General features: G+C 36.9%; 1 protein-coding gene across 3 annotated transcripts in view; it reads right to left on the bottom strand.

Annotated features, from left to right (window-relative positions):
- The window catches only part of ATG7 (autophagy related 7), a 269,209-nt gene that overhangs the window by 100,036 nt on the left and 148,781 nt on the right, over positions 1-20,392 (bottom strand). For all 3 annotated transcript variants that reach the window (XM_071222289.1, XM_053929529.2, XM_071222290.1), the window contains one exon: positions 12,649-12,771. In XM_071222289.1, coding sequence (XP_071078390.1) covers positions 12,649-12,771 — 123 coding nt within the window. The remainder of the gene's footprint in view (positions 1-12,648; positions 12,772-20,392) is intronic.

Raw genomic sequence — 20,392 nt, 5'->3', positions numbered from 1 at the left:
AGGTAGTCTCTGTAAAGTAGAACGCATACAGGCTTATGAAGTAAACCTCAAGATGTATATGAACACAGCACAGCTAAGTTTAACAATGTCCAGTCAACTTAGCAAATCAATTCACTTCTCTGAGCCTTGACAGCCTCATCCATAAAATGGGGTAGCAGATGCCTGACAAGACTGCTGTGGGCATCCAAAGGCTAGGTACAAAAATTTCCTAAAAAATACAGATAATGTAATCAATATTGGTTGCTCTATCCCTCCTAATACTTTTTATTAGAGATCTTGGATGCTTCCATGTCATGGGCCTTTCTGGAATGCCTTCTCTCCTCTCTTATGCTTGGAGTTCCAACCTTGGAGGTCCAGCTCAAAATCCAACTCCTGCCTGGAGCCGTCTCTCTGTAGCTGATGTTCCTAAAATCTGGCAGGACTCACTGTACCGTGCATTTAGCTCTCTGACGCACCCATTGCCCTGCAGTCTCAGTTACTTTTCCATCCTACTCCCCTGATTATTCCATGTCTGCCTCCTGAAGGCCTGGCGTGTATCTCTTTAAAACCTCTTTGAATCCCCACACCACCATGAATTTGGCAAGGGGTTAATAAGTATTGATGGACTGATAGAAGTTATGGTTGAACCTGACAGTATTTAATTAAAAAAAATACAACTCAGCCCTGGCCAGGTGTCTCAGTTGGTTGGAGCACCATCCCATGCACCTAGAGGTTATAGGGTTGATTCCCGGTCAGGACACATACCTAGGTTGCAGGTTTGATCCCCAGTCAGGGTACATATGGGAGGTAACTGATATATGTTTCTCACATGGTGTTTTTTCTCTCTTTCTCTTTCTCTCCCCTCCACTCTCCTTCCCTCCCTTCTTCTCTCTCTAAAATCAATAAACATATCCTCAGGTGAGGATCAAAATAAATAAGTACATATATGTATCTTAGAATATTTCGTATTCCCTTTCCTCCTTGCTCTCCCACAGCTAATTGAGAAATAAGATGAAGCAACACTAAGGTTTCGGAACCAAAAAATCAATTTAATTTTACAGTGTCAAAACATGGACAGCCCCCAAATTCAACACATGGCAGCTGCTCTGTTTGCAAGTGAGAAGGGTCAGCTGTAAAAATACAGCCCCTAGAATAATGGCCACAGGACAAGCTGTAAGAACCTCCCTGGGACCCTCCACTGCTGATGCAGTCAGGAAATCAGGGCCGGTGGCTCCCACTCCCTAATTCCCACTATCTTTCTCACAGGACTAGATCTCAGAAAAACCTCTCCTACCCAACAAAAGGCACTACTTTATCTTATTGTTTTTCTAATTCAAAAGCATACATAACTGCCAATCAGAGCTTCTGACAAATAAAACAAAACAAAAAATAACTTGATAGTTTAGTTGGTCAATGTACCTCAATGTCATAAATGTTTTATTTCTGTTAGGCTTTTCAACATATGGAAAATAGCCTCCCCAGTCCCATCCCTACCTCCTCAAAAGCCTCAGGCATGGGGATCCCTGGGGGAGTGTAGGCAGGAACCACTGCTCAGGGCTGGAAGAGATCTGCCTGGAACAGCAGGATCTCTGGGGTGCACTGCCAAAAAGGACAACCAAGTCCCAAGTCTCCCTATTTAGAGAGAAGGGTGTCAAGAGCTTAATAGATATGCCCAGATTTATATACAAGTTATTTAAAAAAACTTTATAGGTATAAGTTGTAAACTTGAGGAAAAAGCAAACAACAGTTTAAAAGGTACCTTTAAAATCCTGTGTACTATTGGGGAAACTTGAATACATACTGGACTTTAGGTGATATGGAATTATTGTTTGTTGTTCTGTGACACCAATGGTATTGTTTACATAGAAAAATGTCTGTATTCTGGACAGTTGTTATGCTAAACATTTAGGTTGAAGTGTCACTGTATATGAAACTTGCTTTCAAATGGTTCAGGAAGAGAAAACATGTGAGTATGTATGTGATGTGGTATGTGTGTGCACATATTGTGTGCGTGTCTGTGTGTGTGTGAGAGACAGAAACTAGGTGTGACAAAATGTTAATTGTTGAATCCAGGTAGAAGGTACATGGGGAATTTATTGTACCTTTTTAAAAAACTTTTTGTATGTTCAAGAATTTCAAAGTAAAGGGTCTTGGGAAAATACTAAATCCTGTGATAAAGAGGGAAATTTAAAAAATTCAGGTCCAGGTTGGGATATGGATCTTTGAAACACATACTTCAGCTTAAAATAATAGATATCAAAGCACCCTCACCTTCCCCTAACAACTCCATGAGGGTCTCTGTGGCTGGAACTGACATTTTGACTTTCTGCGTCTATAAAGCCTGCCAGGGAGGCATTTGGCCAGTGGACCCTGCTTCCATATTCTCCCTCCTTCCTCCGCACTCTCAGTACTTACTGGCTATCCACAGTATAAGAAAGAGTTAAAAGGTGAGCAAAGACTAAGGCTTTGAACACTGAGGCACAATAAAAATGGTACATATTATTGTCACCTCTACAAACAATTAATTAACATGCTCCAATAGCCTGTCACAGACAGAAAATCATCACTGCCCTCAGAGAGCCAGAGAGAGGCAAGGAAAGGAGGAGGAAGCACAGAGAATCCCAGCGTATATATTGGGGCTACATGCTTTCTTTTCTTCCTTTAAAAAAAATCTTCATTGGGATATAATTCACATACCTTGCAATTTACCCATTTAAAGTGTATATAATTCAACATTTTAGTATGTTCAAGTTGTACAACCATTACCACAAGCCCAGATTTGAACATTTCATCATCTCAAAAAGAAGCCCTTATCCACAAGTAGTGACTCCTTATTTTCCCCCAATCTCCCACTCCCACTCCCTGGCAATCATTAATCTGCTTTTTGACTCTATGTATTTTAAAATCCTGGAAATTTCTTATATATGAAATCCTGTAATATGTGGCCTTTTGTGACTGGCTTCTTTCACTTAGCAGGGTTCATTCACATTGAAGCACGTAACAGTAATTCTTCCTTTTTTATTGCCAAATAATATCCCTTTATTTTATAATAGTTGATTCCTTTACCAGTTTGATGGACCTCTGGGTTGTTTCTACTTTTTGGCTATTATGAATAAACAATACTGTTATGAACATTGGTATACAAATTTTTGAATAAACATGTGTTTTCATTTTGCTTGGTTATATATTTAGGAGTAAAATTTCTGAGCCACATGGTAACTCTGTGTTCAACTTTTTAAGGGACTGCCAGATTGTTTTCCAAAGTGGCTGTGCCATTTTACATTCTCACCTACAGTGTATGAGGGTTCCAATTTCTCTATATCTTCTTCAATACTTACTGTCTGTTTCCTTGATTACTGTCATCTTAGTGGGTATGAAGTGGTATCTCACAGTGGTTTTGATTTGATTTCCCTAGTGGCTAATGACTTTGAGCATCTTTTCATGTACTCATTGGACATTTGTATAACTTTTAGAGAGATGTCTATTTAAACCCATTGCCCACTTAAAAATATATATTTTTTATTTATTTATTTTTAGAGAGAAGTGAAGGGAGGGCGAAAGAGAGGGAGAGAAACATCAATGTGTGGTTCCCTCTCATGCACCTGCTACTGGGGACCTGGCCTGCAATCCAGGCATGTGCCCTGACCGGGAATTGAACTAGCAACTATTTGGTTCACGGGCCGGCACTCAATCCACTGAGCCATACCAGCTGGGGCCATAGCCCATTTTTAAATTGGGTTATGTTTTTTTTTATTGTTGAGTTGCAAGGGTTCCCAATATATTGTGAATATCAGTTCCTTATCAAATATATAACTTGCAAAAAACTATTTGAAGTGCAAAGTTTTGATGTAGTTTAATTTATCTACCTTTTCTTTTGAAAGATGATTTCTTATTTAATGGTCACAGTAATTGTGAGAAGTAGGAATTACTTATTCCACTCTACAAATGAAGAAAGTGAGGCTCAATGAAATTCAGGAAATGACCCAGGGCTCACATAGGGTCGCCACACACGGTCCGGTCCTGCACAACCCGTACGTTTGAACACAGCAGTCTCAGCCATCTGTTGGAGTGAAGATATGAACTCGGGCCTTCTGGTCAGGCCAGGGTTCAGGCTACCCATTCATCCTGCGTGTTATAGTGTAATATGGCTGCTTTTTAAAGAAACTCTTCACCTACTACACATTCAACATTCTAAGAATACTGCCATTACTTAAAACAAGGGAGATTTGGCGTTCATCTTTATGAACGTACTCAATTATGGTGAGGTGAGACTTGAGTTTATGAAGAAGCCAGAAGTCCTGGGTGCCAAGTCTGGAGAATGAGGTCAGTTGGCTGGATTATACCATTTTGGATTTATATACACTGCTACACACACCAACCAATACACAGTATGAGAAATGTTCTTTTAAGGCTCAGAGTAGTTCTAAATCTCAAAAGAATGTGACCAAAAATGCTTCTAGCAATGGCAGCCAGATATGATAGAAACCAGAGATATTTATAAAATGCACAAAAAGTAATCACTCTCATACATTTTTAAACTTTTTAAAAAAAGGTTTATTACTTTCTTTTTAGAGAGAGGGGAAGGGAGGGAGCAAATGAGGGAGAGAAACTTGGATGTGCAAGAGAAACATCAATCAGTTGCCTCCCATACACCCCCATCTGGAGACTTGGCCTCAGGCATGTGCCCTAACCAGAAACCTAACTGGCAACCTTCCCCTTTGTGAGACAAAGCCCAACCCACTCAGCCACACCAGTCAGGGCCATTTTAAAACATTTTTTGATATAAGAATTAGCCACTTCTTTACTTTTTGGTCATACTGGGTATATTTGAGTCAAAATCACTGAATTATTAGAGCTAAAAAGGATTTCACATATGGTTCAATCCTCTTATCGTAAGTGGGGAAACTGATACACAAAATGTTTAAATTATTCACCCAAGTACTCATGAGAACACTAGCAAAACAAGAACTAAAATTTAAGGAGAATACAGTTTTCATGTTCTATTTCTTAATATTCCTGTTTTAACGCTGCTTTTAGCATTTATGATTCTCCCCTTCTCTCCCCCACAGACCTCCAAATGGATTATACCATCCAAGACTCCTTAAGGGTGGGGAACTCTGCCCAGACTTCAATGCCTGTCCTCCAACTGGAATCCTTCCCGAATGCCAACTTACCAAAACATGTCAAATCCATGTAGATAACTCTGACAGCAAATAAAGGACTCATTTTATAAAGTGAGTTCTGCAGAGGTATAGCCAAACCTTATTTCAAAAACTAATCTGTAGTTCCCAATCTAAGAATTAAATGGCTTTCTGCCTGTTGTTTTTGCCTTTCCCCCCTCACTTAGGAGAGAAGGCCAAGGCTGTGTCTTGACGGATTGTTTCATAAGGAAAAATCAAGGGAAGATACAGTCGGAGGATGGGCCAGTGCAGGTTGGACAGGGGCTAGCAGAAGGCTCTGGGAAAAGAGAACTGGACTCACGAGCAGGCCAGGTCAGTCCCCAGAGCAATTCCTCTCCATTGGAAACAGGTCTAAGTGCTGACACGGGGTTTCCCACAGCTTCTACTGGCCTCCAAAGGCTATTTGTCATCAGAGGCTCTTGATGAAGCTGTGCATAAATATCTGACTGTTGTTAAATACAAAACAAAACAAAACAAATAATCCACAGGAACCAAATCAAAACCAGCTGTGAGTGGGAGAGGCCAAAAACTCAGTGTAAGTGCAAAAGGCCCAGCAGAAACATTTGTTAATTGAGCTATTTACTTTGCTGAATAGTAAATTGTCGTGCCAATGAAGTCATATCACATGACTATAATGTTTTTCTTATGACTTTCCTGCTATGAGAAAAACGGGCACTTTATTTTCTACAGTCCTGAATTCTGTAGTAGATGAGTCAGAATATGAGTTTTAGATCAGAATCAAGCCATGGGCTCAGCCTCATTCCTCTCTGCCAGCCTGTTCATGATTTTACATCCTATGTTAAAGTTGGCGCTAAACTTTCTTTGTAAATGATCTTTCATTAATTCCTAATTCTACAATTACATTAAATGAGTGCTATAACTACAATCCTGAAAACATAACTATATGATACAACATGAAATATTGATAATACGGTCAAGGCAAGAAAAGGAAACATAGCCTAAGATTAATCCTGAAATCACAGAACTGGCAAACTGTCAAGAAAGAGACGGAAGTAGTTCAGGGAAGTTGGATTATGGGATTTTGAAATTTGAATTTCTCAAGTATATACCAATATAGCTTTATTAATTATCTTATGAATCAGTCTTTTCTCTCTAGTTAGATAGAGCTTGAAAATTATTTGGCATTTCCCACAGCACACTGTTGAAGTTGAACCCACAGCTGGGATGAAATCAGTACATGTGAACTGGTAGTTAGTTGATAAATAACCCTAAAAAAGACAAGTCACGCAAATTTCATGAAAACATGATTAAGTCATTCCCATGTTTGATTTAGACTGAGTCCTTCTTCAACAAATTCAGCAATTTAAAGAGCATTTGGTGAGTACTTCACCAGCGCCACGACTTGGACATCTTGTCCAATCAACTTTAAGGCCATTTGTTTGGTTCCAACTGGGATAAACAGATGTCTAGGAGCAATAGGGAACTGGGCTCAGTCTCCAAATATCCAAAATCATTCTCTCTAAGGGTCTTGAAAGTAATGGTCAGAACTTCACGCAAAATTCCCTATTCAGATGGCAACATTTTAAGAGAGTAAAAAGATGAGTGGGCCTTTTCCTCTGTGAGGCTTTCTAATGCTTCATGGGTAGAATGTAACTATAATTTGGCAGCTAGATGGACTATAGACAAAGCGGTCTCTGTCTAACACCTGTGCTTTATGAAATATAACATTAGAGAAAGCATTTATGAGGCATTTTTAATTTTTTAATCTATAGTTCAAGGCAAATATCTACCACACATATTTCTCATTTAAATATTTTTATTTCATCTTGGCTCAGCAGCTTCTCCTCATTTCACTAAATGAAGCAGGATACTTTTCCTTTCTCTGCAAAACCAACCTACCAGTTATGTTTTTATTTTCTAAGCTCTATCTCCATCCTATCTCTAATACCATCCATTTTTGCTCATTTACTCCATTACCTCAAAATCATCATTACCCAAAACAAACTCATCTTTGTAAGTCTGGCGACCCCTTCCACCACATGCCCAGTCCCTGCTCTGCATTTTGCACTTCAAGCCCTCCTGCAACACAAACTGACCTGGTGATTTGTCTGCTAATCTCAATAGCAGTGTTATTATACTAGTAACCTAGACTGAAATAATGGCAATTGTTTTTGAATTTTGGAAGAGGGATGGGTGCAAAAAAATTGGGTTGAATAGATCTACATAATTCTGTCTTAAATATATCTTCCAAGCCCTGGCTGGGTAGCTTAGTTGATTGGAGTGTTGTTCTGATACACCAATGCTGCAGGTTCAATCCCTGGTCACAGCACATACAAGAATTAACCAATGAATGCATAAATAAATGGAACAACAAATCGATGTTTCTCTCTCAAACATAAATAAATAAAAATAAACAAATAAATAAAGTATCTTCCAATCCATTATCTCTGTGCCCTTTCTGTGAAAATAATTAGATTTGCAGTCTCTAGTAGGATCAGTTATGATTTCCTCAGACCAGCAGTATTAAAGGATATGAGAAAATTTAATAGCATCACAAGTTCTTCTCTTTTAACTAAAAGAGAATTATCTTGCCATAACATGGATGAACCTTGAAAACATCATGCTAAGTTAAAGGTGCCAGATACAAAAGGCCACAGACGGTGAGATTCCATTTACGTGACACGTCCAGAAAAGGCAAGGCTATGGAGACAGAAGAGTGGAGCAGAGGCTGCCAGGCCCAGAAGGCGAGGGAACGAGCAGTGGCTGCTTAGTGGCTGCAGAGTTTCTTTCGGGGGTGATGAAAATGTTCTACGCTGAGTAGAAGTCATAGGTAGCACAACTCTGTGAATACACTAAAAAAGCCCACCGAATTGTACATTTTAAAAGGGTGAACTTCATAGTATGTGAATTATAATTCAATAAAGCTGTTATTTAAAAAAACCTTATCTTATTTCAGGAAAGTCTGGCCCCAGCTCCATGCTCATGATTATGAGTAACACACTAAACACTTCGCCACGAGGCTTTTTTTATTCAGCCTAGAATGCCCTCCCCTACTCCCCTACTCTTCCCCTGCCCAAATCCAACTTTTATTTTTAAAGATAGCCTACTTATCCTTTAAAATTAACTGGTGAGGGATTTTAACTACACTTATTGTGGTGACCATTTTGCAGTATGTACAAGTAGTAAATCATTATGCTGAACACCTGAAAGTAATATAATGTTATATGTCAATTACACCTCAATTAAAACAATTAATTAATTAATTTTATAAACCTAACTGGAATGTTTGTTCCATTCTGGGTGAAGCTTTCCTTGATATCCTTACTCTCCCAGGCAGAAGCAACTGCTCTCTCAGCAATTAATATATAAATTACTAAAACATTTGTAATGATATTAGGGTACCCTATTTACGTCTGTTTCTCACCCTAGACCATGAGCTCACCTCATTATTTCTGTAGTCAGTCACTAGCATAGTACCCTGCTATCAAATTTTCAAAAGATGTTCAGTAATTCTCTTTTTAAAAAACAGTGTAATTCTGTCACATATAATTATCTGGTTGAATATAATGTTGATGCCTGAAAACAGCCTAAGATGAGAATTCATCGGGCATTCTTCATTGTGTTGCTAAAATGAGTAAGTTGGGACCTTTCTATATGGGATGCAGAGTATTTTGTTTTTATTACTGAACATTTACAAATGCACTGGGAATAAAATATGGAAATCAAAACACTAAACAGATACATGTATATTTTCTGCCAAACATTTATTTATATGCACACACATATTTTTCACAGTACTGTAAATTAATGTGGATAGGATAATGATTTTTGTTGTTATAAGGTCCTCTGGTGAGCATTATCTTCAAATACAGTCCTATTAATAGCTTTTTAAGAAAAGTAATGATCTTTTTCTAAGACAGGGGCTATAAATACCAATACCTACAAGGATCATTAACTGAAAAGCATCATCTAAATGGAGAACATCACCTAAAGAGTACCTTTGGGAACAAGATAGAGAGCCCAGAAATAAACCCACACCTACATGGTCAATTAATCTATGACAAAGGAGGCAAGTACTTATGATGGGGTAAAGACAGTCTATTCAATAAATGATGTCGTGAAAACTGGACAGATATATGCAAAAAAATGAAACTAGACCACTTTCTTACACCATATACAAGAATAAACTCAAAATGGATTTAAAAGACTTAAATGGAAAATGCAAAAAACATAAAACATAGGCAGTAAAATCTCTGAAATTTTTCATAGCAATATTTTTTCTCATATATCTCTCCTTGGGTAAGGGAAACAAAAGAAGAAATAATAAAATGAGACTACATCAAACTAGAAAAGACAACCTACTAAATGGGAGAAGATATTCACTAATGCGACATCTGATAAGGGGTTAATATCCAAAATTTATAAAGACCTCATACAACTCATCACCAAAAAAACAAACAAAAATAAAACCCCAAACCCCAAACAATCCAGTTAAAAAATAGGGAGAGGCCCTAAATAGACACTGCTCCAAAAAGGACATGCAGATGGCCAATACACATATGAAAAGATGCTCAACATCAGTAATCATCAGAGAAAGGCAAATTAAAACCACAATGAGATATTACATCACATCTGTAAGAATGGCTATCATCAATAAATCAACAAACGAGCGCTAGCAAGGATGTAGAGAAAAGGGAACCCTCATGCACTGTTGGTAGAAATGCAGACTGGTGCAGCCACTGTAGAAAACAGTATGGAGTTTCCTCAAAAAATCAAAATGAGAATTACATTATGACTCTGCAATTCCACAGCTGGAAATATAGCCAAAGAAGCCCAAAACACTAATTTAAAAGATATACGCACCCCTATGTTCATTGTAGCATTATTTACAATAGTCAAGATATGGAAGCAACCCATAGATGAATGAATAGAGGAGATGTGGGGCATATACACAATGGAATATTACTCAGTCATAAAAAAGAGTGAAATCTTACCATTTGCGACAACATGGATGAACCTAGAGGGTATAATGCTAAGTGAAAAGTCAGATAGAGAAAGTTAAATACCATATGACTTCACTTATATGTAGAATCTAAAGAACAAAATAAACAAATGAAACAGACACAGACTCATTGATTCATAGAAAAAACTAAGAGTTGCCAGCTGGGAGAGGGGTTGGGGGGCTAGGTGAAAATGGCGAAGGGATTAAGAAGTACAAATTGGTAGTTACAGAATAGTCATGGGGATGTAAAGTACAGCACAGGGAATGTAGTCAATAGCATTCTAGTAACTATGTATGGTGCCAGGGGGATCAGTTCATAAATTATACAATTATGCCATACACCTGAAACTAATATAAAGTAATATTGGATGTCAACTATAACTGAAAAATAGAAAAATAAATATATAAATGTTAAAAAAGAATACCTTTAGGCAAGAAACTAAAAACAGTCTTTGTCTCCACTAAGAAAACTGGGTGGTAAGGAAAAAGGTTTAGAAGATTTCCTTTTCACACAGAATATTTTTTATACCTTTAAATTTCATATCAAGTAAATACATTATTTATTGATACAATTTGCTTCTTGGCTCCAGATAACCATCACTATTTAGGAATGCAGGCCTGGCATTGCCAGATCTGATATTTCAAAGAAGTTATAAATGAGAAAATTCTGATTTTTTATATAAAACTCATAATTTTAAAATGTTGGCTTTATTCAGAATTTAACACACAGGGCAGGCCAAACGAAACACACCTGCAAGCCATATCTGGCTCATTTGCCAACAAGTTTACCATCTCTAATCAAAAATTTGATATGTGGCTTATGATTTCAAAACTATAAATATAATTTAATTGAGGAAAACTTAAAAAAAACCCTCAGACTTGTGATGAAACCATGCCCCATACTGCCCCACACTGCTTTAGTCATTGTGGCTCTCTTATACTTCTTCCAGGGTCTTTTAAAAGGCTGTTAATGTTTGACAAACTAAAATGCAAAATAAGCCAGGTTTAATCAAGAAATGTGCCCATTATTTTAACATCTGCTCTGTTTTAAAGAGTGAAATATGGGGTCAATTTCAAGTTTCATTTCTTCTAGCCAACTAAAGAAAAGTATGTGAATTATTTCTAGCTGGGTGGAAAAATTCCCCCAACCAACTAGCCAAGGCTGAAGATTGCATGGATTGCAACCAAGATTGCATGGTTGAAAAGACCTATGTTATTTTCCCTTGTCATCAGGCAGTACAATGCTGTTCAAAAGACAAAACGGTGGCTACGATCAACATGAAGTTCTGAACCCTCTCTGGGAACCCAGTCAAAGCTCTGGGGAAAATCGGAAAGTCTCTTAAAGTCCTACAGAGATGCCATTCATCTTCTGAAACGAACGTGGGTCTAACTACTGGTCATCAGTGGAAGACTGCATTGGTTGAATGCCCAGGACATCAAAGCCAAAGGAAGTTAAGGAAGAACAAGTTTCAGCTGTAAGTCTAGCACTAGAGATGCACTATCTTGCTGCTCTGGTGTGCTTAAAATTCTCGCCCCAGTCTGCTGAAAGCTTCAAAGGATGTGACTGGTATTTCCACCTGGTTTTCCTATATTCAGTGCTAGCTCCAATCTCCCAAACAGCAGCCTTTTTACCACCAGCTGGTCCAGCATTGGGCCTGACCATCTATTTACTCACTGACCCCTGGGACCTCCCCCAGTGGTGAGAATTATATACCCTGGGGGAAGGGGTGGGGTGGGGGGTAATCAATAAATCAGACAACAGGACTACTGGTAATTTGCAGGACACAGGCATTTAAAGTTTTCCTTATGTAGCTTCTGGAAATGCTATGATAGGGCACATTTTTCCTTAGAGCCTTTCACCCAGGGTAGAAGGATGCTGATTTAATCTCATTTAATCATTGTGAGGAACTATCCATTTTGCCATATGACACAAATAGATCCACACCACACACAGCATACCCTTTTCTAAGAACAGTGAGCATTTGGAAAAACAAAATAACTTTTTAAAAAAATTCCCAATCTTTAAAAGAAACATGATTATAGTGACCCAGGAAATTAAGATCTGCAAAATATTCAAATTGACAAGGTAACTATAACTCTCTTAGGGTGTAACTGGGGAAGCCATTTCATGGTGGGGTTCAATGGCCTAAGAAGACTGATTGAATTGTGAAATAAAAGCCAGGTGTGCTCTCTTTGAAGAACAGTGCCTGAGTCCAATGGCTTCTCTGAATTACATTATGATTAATGGACATTACAGTCAACTGTGCAATGGCCACAGGCATGCTGCTTTTCAATAAGAAACAGAGGTACTTGGGAATCAATAACCTGTGCTTCCTTCATTAGCAACTTTTTGCATTTGACACCGACTACACAACAACCTGCACACATCAGCATCTAGCAGTTGCAGGTTTGTTCCAAGGGGAAAAAAATCGTAATTCACTGCTTCCTTCTTTTTCTGTGTATTTGAATATCAAATAGGTTTCAGACATACCAGTTTGCAGTACCTAAAGCTTGTTTGACTCTTACCTCAGCAGCTTGGGTCTCTTGGTGCAGCAATGTAAGACCAGTCAAATCTTCTAAGAAGGAATGTGAAGAATTAAACACCTTCGCCAGGAAATGAAATCCTTCTCGTTCATATTGATCAAGAACCTGTAAAACATTTACATTTTTTAAAGGGGCCGTAGATTTCAAATTCATACTAAAAGATTTTCACTGTTAATAAGCACCTGTCAAAAATGAAACAAAAACTAGTGTTAAATAAGGGGATAATCAATCTGTTGGGCAAAAAACTAGGAGAACTTAGTATTTATCACTTTTTTCTTTCTCAGAAAGAATGACAATATTATCTTCCAATTTTTTTAAAAGATTTTATTTATTTACTTTTAGAGAGGGGAAGTGAGGAAGAAAGAGAGGGAGAGAAACATCAGTGTGCAAGAGATATATTGATCGCCTCTCTCATACCCTGTCCTGGGGACCTGGCCTGCAACCCAGGCATGTGCCCTGATTGGGAATGGAACCAGCGACCTTTCGGTTTGCAGGCTGGCGCTCAATCCATTGAGCCACATCAGTCAGGGCTATCTTCCAATTTCAATGACAAGTTTTCTCAAATAAAATAAGTTATGTGCAAATTCACTAAAAATTCTAGAAGAGTTGGGGTTACAGATTTGAAAATTCACTTGTTAGAAAATAATAAGCAAGAGGAGGGCCAAGAAAATTTTTTTACAAGGATAGAGGGAAAGGAAGGGACAGAAAGATGAGAAATGTGACCTACTCACTAGCCAATCGTAATAAAAAAATTGTTTTTTTTAAGTGTACAACTAAATTTCACCAGGTACGTCATAAAAGAGGAGACCCAAAGGTCAACAAGTGATCATGGAAATGAAAACTAAAACCACAGTGAAATACTGCTTTATACCTACCAGCATGGCTAAAATGGGAAAGACAGAAAATACCAAGCACTGACGAAGATGTGTAACTACCAGCATTCTCATGGGAGTACAAAATGAGGCAACAACTTTAGAGACTTAACACTTACATGCTCTTATATGTTAAAAAAAACAATGCCCAAATCATGTGTCTAGTATTAATGTTTTAAAAATAAAAGTGGAGGAGGAGAGAGGAAGAGGCGGAAATGTACATATGCTTATTTATGCATATATCATCTCTGGAAGAATACACACACGTACACAACTGGCATCAAGTAGTTGCCTCTGTATATTCTTTTATATTACTTGAATTTTTAAGACCATGTACATATATTACTTATTTAAATAATATTAAAATCTTAGTTTAGGTGGGGTTTTTTTCCAGTGCTAGAGAAAAGTCTCAGAAGAGAAGGAAGAACTCTAAAGTCCTCATGAAGAAGTTGGAGCTAGAAAGGAGGGGCAGTCCTCTCTCAGCCACAGGAAGCACAGAGCAGCTGTAGTGATAATTTACGGGATTAGGAAACTGGGCTGAGCTCTAGGATCTGAACAGCGGGGCACCAGGCCATCTGCTGCTAGAGAGAAGATTGGGGTGGGCTACAGAGGGTGGTAATGGTCTGGGACAGCTACTTGGGGAATGTGAGAAAGGAAGCAGATCAGAATCAGAAAGAGTGCTGAGCAATCTAAGGCCCCTGCTCAGGACAGATAATGTAAGCTTTCAGAGAAAGGTGGTTAAGGACCCATCTAAGCTTGGGGCCTGGCAGGATAAGGGTGAAAAAGACAGAGGTCAAAGAAAGTGAAGGGCTGGTGAATACCAAGATGGGATCCAGGGCCAGTAAGAAACAACCTACAGGATGGAGGGAACAGACAGACTGGGATCCAGAAGGGCTGGAAGAATGGGGGTGACTGTCACATCACAAGGCATGTACAAAATAGTCTTTGGCTGATTAACCACAGTAAATTAATTTGACAACCTACTGCTTGGATAAAAAGGCACTTCTGAATCCCTCAGAAATAAGATTTCTTACAACCCAGACTGTTATCTCAGGAGAAATGTATGTGGAAATTGAATGGCCTTTTCAAAATGATAAAAGCTATGTTTAGTGATCACTTATTTCTAAGTGAACCACTAAACTCACGAAATAGCTACTTTATGATAGGTTTCCAGCGAGGTAAAAGAAGAAATGAGTTTGAAAAATGGACAAAAAGTTTAAAAAAGCTGAAATAATTCCAGAGATGATACTTTGTTAGACTTCATTAAACCTTCAGTTTTCAAGTCTATGTTTCCACGGATAACTCTGTGGTGTCACAAATCTGGACAGTGGAAAAACTAACAGCAAGGACAGAATGAGTAAAGGCCTTCCCCAGAATCAGGATGTACAGAAAGTTTAGTGCTGAAACATTATTAATAGCCCTGGCTTGAAAAATATGTGGAAAAACTTAATCCTCTAGGGGCATACTTAATCATGCAAGGGTTTTCCAGTATTCCCTTTATGTGCTGGGAAATTAATCTGAGTTACAAGTATAAGCAGCTTATAAAACGTACCAGGACTTTTCCCTCCCTACAAACAGCTTAACTGTCTTAAAGGGGAAAAATGTGTGTTTTACATAATCCAAAACCAAAACCCAAGATGCTATCACAATGAATTTGAGCACTGCAACAACCTGTCAACCTACATAACATGTACCACACCTCTCCAGTGACTTACATAACACAAGGTCCTGCGATGTGTCAACACTACCTTCTGGTAGGGTATTAAATACTCCAATGGTTCTGGGATAGTTCGCTAAGTACAGAAGTAATAATGACCCTTTTAGTATAACAATATAGATCCTTTCCTGATGGACATAATTTTCCTCACTCAACTGTTTTTACAAGGCTAGTTTATCTTTTCTCGTAATATGAGCGCATGCCCTTGGACAAAGGTGGTATATGTCTCCTTAAAAGATGATTTTAGGAATATCACTTTTCTTGCTAAGATTCTTTGGTCACTTTTTAAAAAGTTGAACTATAGTTGACATACAACATCATATTAGTTTTTAGTGTACAACATAGCAATTTGACGTTTATATACCTTACAACGTGATCACCACTCTAAGTCTACTAACCATCTGTCACTGTGAAGAGTTATTACCGGTTCGATATTACTGACTAGAGTTCCTGTGCTGTTATTATATTCCTGTGACTTATTTTATAACTGGAAGTTTGTACCTCTTATTCCCCTTCACCTTCTTCACCCAGCCCCCCCACAGTCTCCCCTCTGGCATCTCTCTGTACCTATGAGTGTGATTCTGTTTGTTTTTTTTTAGGTTCCACATATAAGTGAAATCATACAGTATGTGTCTTTTTCTGTCTGTCCTATTTCACTTAGCATAATATCCACTAAGTCCATCCATGTTGTCGCAAATGGCAATATTTCATTTTTTATTGCTAAATAATAATTCATTACATATACATATGAACATGCACACATACATACATATATGTATATGTGTGTATCTCATATCTGTATCCAATCATCTATCCATTAATGCCTAGGTTGCCTCTGTATCTTGGCTATTGTAAATAATGCTGTTATAAATATAAGGGTGCATACATATTTTTAAATTAGTATTTTTTTGGATAAATGTCCCCCCCAAATTACTGTGTCCTATGGTAGTTCTATTTTTAATTTTTTGAGAAACCTCCAGTGTTTTCCAAAATAGGTCCACCATTTTACATTCCTACCAACAAAACATGAGGGTTCCCATTTCTCCACATCCTCACCAACACTTATTTGTTAACTTTTATGATAATAGCCATTCTGACATGTGTGAGATGACACATCACCATGGTTTCCACTTGTATTTTTCTAATGATTAGTGATTTTGAGCATCTTTTCATGTGCCTGTTGGCCATCTCTATGTCTTCTTTGCAGAAATGTTAATTTAGGTCATCTGGCCATTTTGGAGTTGTTTGGTTTTTTGATATTGAGTTGTATGAGTTCTTTATATATTTTTGATAGATAATTTGAAAATATATTCTACTCTAGAAGTAGAAAATATCTTCTACTTCTACTTCAAATAGGATGTCTTATTTGTTGATGGTTTCCATTGCTGTGCAAAAGCTTTTTTTCAGTCTGATGTAGTCCCCTTTATTTTTTATTTCGTTGCCCTTGCCTAGGGAGATATATCCAAAGAAAATATTGCTAAGACCCATGTCTAAGACTTTCTAGCCTTTTTTTTCTTCTGGAGTTTTATGGTTTCAAGTCTTACATTTAGGTCTTTAATTCATTTTGAGTTTATGTTTGTATATGATGTAAGAAAGTGGTCCCATTTCAATTTTTTGCATGCTATCTGTCCACTTTTCCCAACTCCATTTATTAAAGAGACTGTCCCGGTTGTATGTTCTTGCCACCCTTGTTGTAGATTAATTGACCATATAAGTGAGGGCTTATTTCTGGGCTCTCCTTTCTCTTCCATTGCTCTATGTGTCTTTTTTGGGTGCTAAAACCATACTGTTTTGATTATTGTAGCTTTGTAGTATAGTCTGAAATCAGTACAGATGATACCTCCAACTTAATTTTTTTCCCTCAAGATTCCTCTATTAAAGGTTTTTTGTGGTTTCATATAATTTTAGGATTATTTGTTTTAACTCTATGAAAAATGTCATTAGTATTTTGGTAAGAGATTGCTTTAAATCTGTAGATTGCTTTGGGTGGTATGGACATTTTAACTATATTAATCCTTCCAACCCATAAGCACAGTATATCCTTCCATTTATTTGCATCATCTTCAATTTCTTCCATCAATGTCTTTTAGTCTCTAGAGTATAGGTATTTCACCTTCTTGGTTAAATTTATTCCTAGGTATTTTATACTTTTTGATGCAATTGTAAATGGGATTTGTTTCTTTCTCTTTTTTTGCTAGCTCATTATTAGTATATATAAATGCAACAGGTTTCTGAATATTAATTTTGTAACTTGCAACTTTACTGAATTTATTTATCAGTTCTAATCTTTTTTTGGCAGAGTCTTTAGGGTTTTCTATATATAGTATCATGCTTTCTGCCAATAGTGTCAGTTTTAACTCCTTCTTTTCCAACTTGGATGCTTTTCATTTCTTTTTCTTGTCTGACTGCTGTTGTCAGGACTTCCAATATTAACACTTTCAATTTATTCCAATTGGATGTGGTGAGAATGAGCATCTCATTTTGTTCCTGATCTTAGAGTAAAAGGTTTCAGCTCTTCACCATTGAGTTTGATGTTAGCTAAGGGTTTGTCATATATGGCTTTTATTATGTAGAGGTATGTTCCCCAGACCCACTTTGTTGAGAATATTTATCACAAATGGATGTTAAATTTTGTCAAATGCCTTTTCTGCATCCATTGATATGATCACATGATTTTTATCCTTGGTTCTGTTAATGTTCATTAATTTGTGGGTATTGGACCATTCCTACATCCCTAGTATAAATCCCATTTGATCATGGTATACAATCCTTTTAATGTATTGTTAAATTTAGTTTGCTGTTATTTTGTTAGGAATTTTGCATCTAGGTTCATCAGAAATATTGGCCTATACTTTTTTTTTTTTGTAGTGTTTTTGTTTGGTTTTGACATCAGGGTAATGCTAGCTTCGTAGAGTGAGTTGGGAAGTATTCCTTCTTCTTTAGGTTTCTGGGAATAATCCTTTGAGAAGGATTATTATTAATTGTTCTTTAAATGTATGGTGGAATTCATCTGTGAAACTGGTCCTAGACTTTTTTTGTTGAGAGTTTTCTGATTACTGACTCAATTTCATTGCTAGTAATTAGTCTGTTCAGATTTTGTGTTTCATTTTGATTCAGTCCTGGAAGGTTGTATGTCTCTATAAATTTATCCATTTCTTCTAGGTTATTCAATTTGTTGGCATGTAATGGTTCATAATATTCTTTTTTGGTAGTGAAATTATCAATAGAATGTTTTACTTGTATTTCTAATATTACTAAGTAGCATTTCCATTAAATGTCACCTTTTACCTTCACTCCTTCCCTGAAATTTTGGCCTCCCTCTGTTTTTACAGAATCTGATAGATCAAGGATTTGCCATATTGTTTTGTGATTGCTTATTTATATGCTCTCTCTCATACAAGTCCATAAGCTCCTTGGTGACAAGTTATATCTAATTTAACTTTTATTGGGTGAGGATTTATTGACAATAATATACTTTACAAAGTGTTCCCCCCAATATTTTCAGTACCTACCTGGCACCATACATAGTTATTACAATATTACTGACTATATTTCCTATGCTGTACTTTACATCTCCATCACCAATCTGTACTTCTCAATCCCTTTACCTTTTCTGCCCAGTCATCCAACCTCCCTCCTCCTCGCAACGATCAGTCTGTTCTCTGTATCTATGAGTCTGGTTGTTTTGTTTGCTCATTTATATTGTTCTTTGGATTACACATATAAGTGAAATCATATTGCATTTGTCTTTCCCTGACTGACTTATTTTACTTAGCATACTACCCTCTAGGTCCATCTATGCTGTTGGGAATGGTAAGATTACATTAATTTTTTTATAACTGAGTAATATTCCACTGTATATATGAATCATCTTCTTCATCTACTATTCATAGTATACTTTTATGATTCTTTGTATTTTTGTGGTGTCAGTTGTAACTTCTCCTTCATTTCTGATTTTATTTATTTGGACCCTCTCTCTGTTTTTCTTGATGAGTCTGGCTAAAGATTTATCAATTTTGTTTACATTTTTAAAGAACCATCTCTTCAATAAAAAGTAACAAACAAAAAGTCAAATAAAGAACCACCTCTTAGTTTCACTAGTGTTTTATATTTTAATTTTAGTCTGTACTTCATTTATTTCTGCCCTGATCTCTATTATTTCCTTTCTTATACTCAATTTAGGTGTTGTTTGTTCTTCTTTTTTAAATTTCTTTAGGTGTAAGTTAGATTTTGGGGGGAGGGGATTCTTGTTTCTTGAGGTAGACCTGTATCACTAGGAATTTCTCTCTCAGACTGCTTTTGCTGTATCCTAAAGATTTTGGAGTTGTGTTTCCATTTCCATTTGTCTCAAGATATTTTTAGATTTCCTCTTTACTTTCTTATTTGACCCACTGTTTTTTTAATAGCATGTTGTTTAGTCTCCACATTTGCATGCTTTCCACTTTGCGTTTTGTAATTGATTTCTAGTTTCATACCATGTAGTCAGAAAACATACATTCGTGGTATTATTTCAACCTTCTTAAATTAACTGAGACATATTTTGTGGCCTAACATGTGATCTATCATGGAGGATATTCCATGTGCACTAGAAAAGAATGTGTATTTTGTCGTTTTTGAATGAAATGTTTGTAAATATCTATTAAGTTCATTATCTCTACTGTACTCTATAAAGCCACTCTTTCCTTATTGATTTTCTGACTGAATGATCTATCCATTGATGTAAGTCAGGTATTAAAGATTCCTACTATCATTGTATTACTTTCTATTTCTCCCTTTATGTGTGCTAATATTTGCTTTATACACTTAGGTACTCTTCCTTGTCTCTTCATAGAGTCTTTGTTTTAAAGTCTATTTTGTCTGATATGAGTATTGATATCCCAATGTCCTTTTCATTTCTATTTGCATGGAATATCTTTTTCCATCCCTTCACTTTCAGTCTGTGTGTGTGTTGACCTGAGATGAGTCTCTTGTAGGCAGAATATATGTAGGTCTTGGTTTTTTATCTTTTCTTTTTTACCCACTTAACTTCCCTATATTTCTTTTGTTTGTTGCGTTTAGTCCATTTACATTTAAAGTAATTATTAATAGGTAAGTTCTTATTATAATTTTGTTGTTTTATGGCACTGTTTTTGTAGTT

The sequence above is a fragment of the Desmodus rotundus genome, chromosome 8, assembly GCF_022682495.2.
Source record: "Desmodus rotundus isolate HL8 chromosome 8, HLdesRot8A.1, whole genome shotgun sequence".
Classification (NCBI taxonomy): Eukaryota; Metazoa; Chordata; class Mammalia; order Chiroptera; family Phyllostomidae; genus Desmodus; species Desmodus rotundus.
This window is presented reverse-complemented; position numbering and strand designations above follow the sequence as displayed.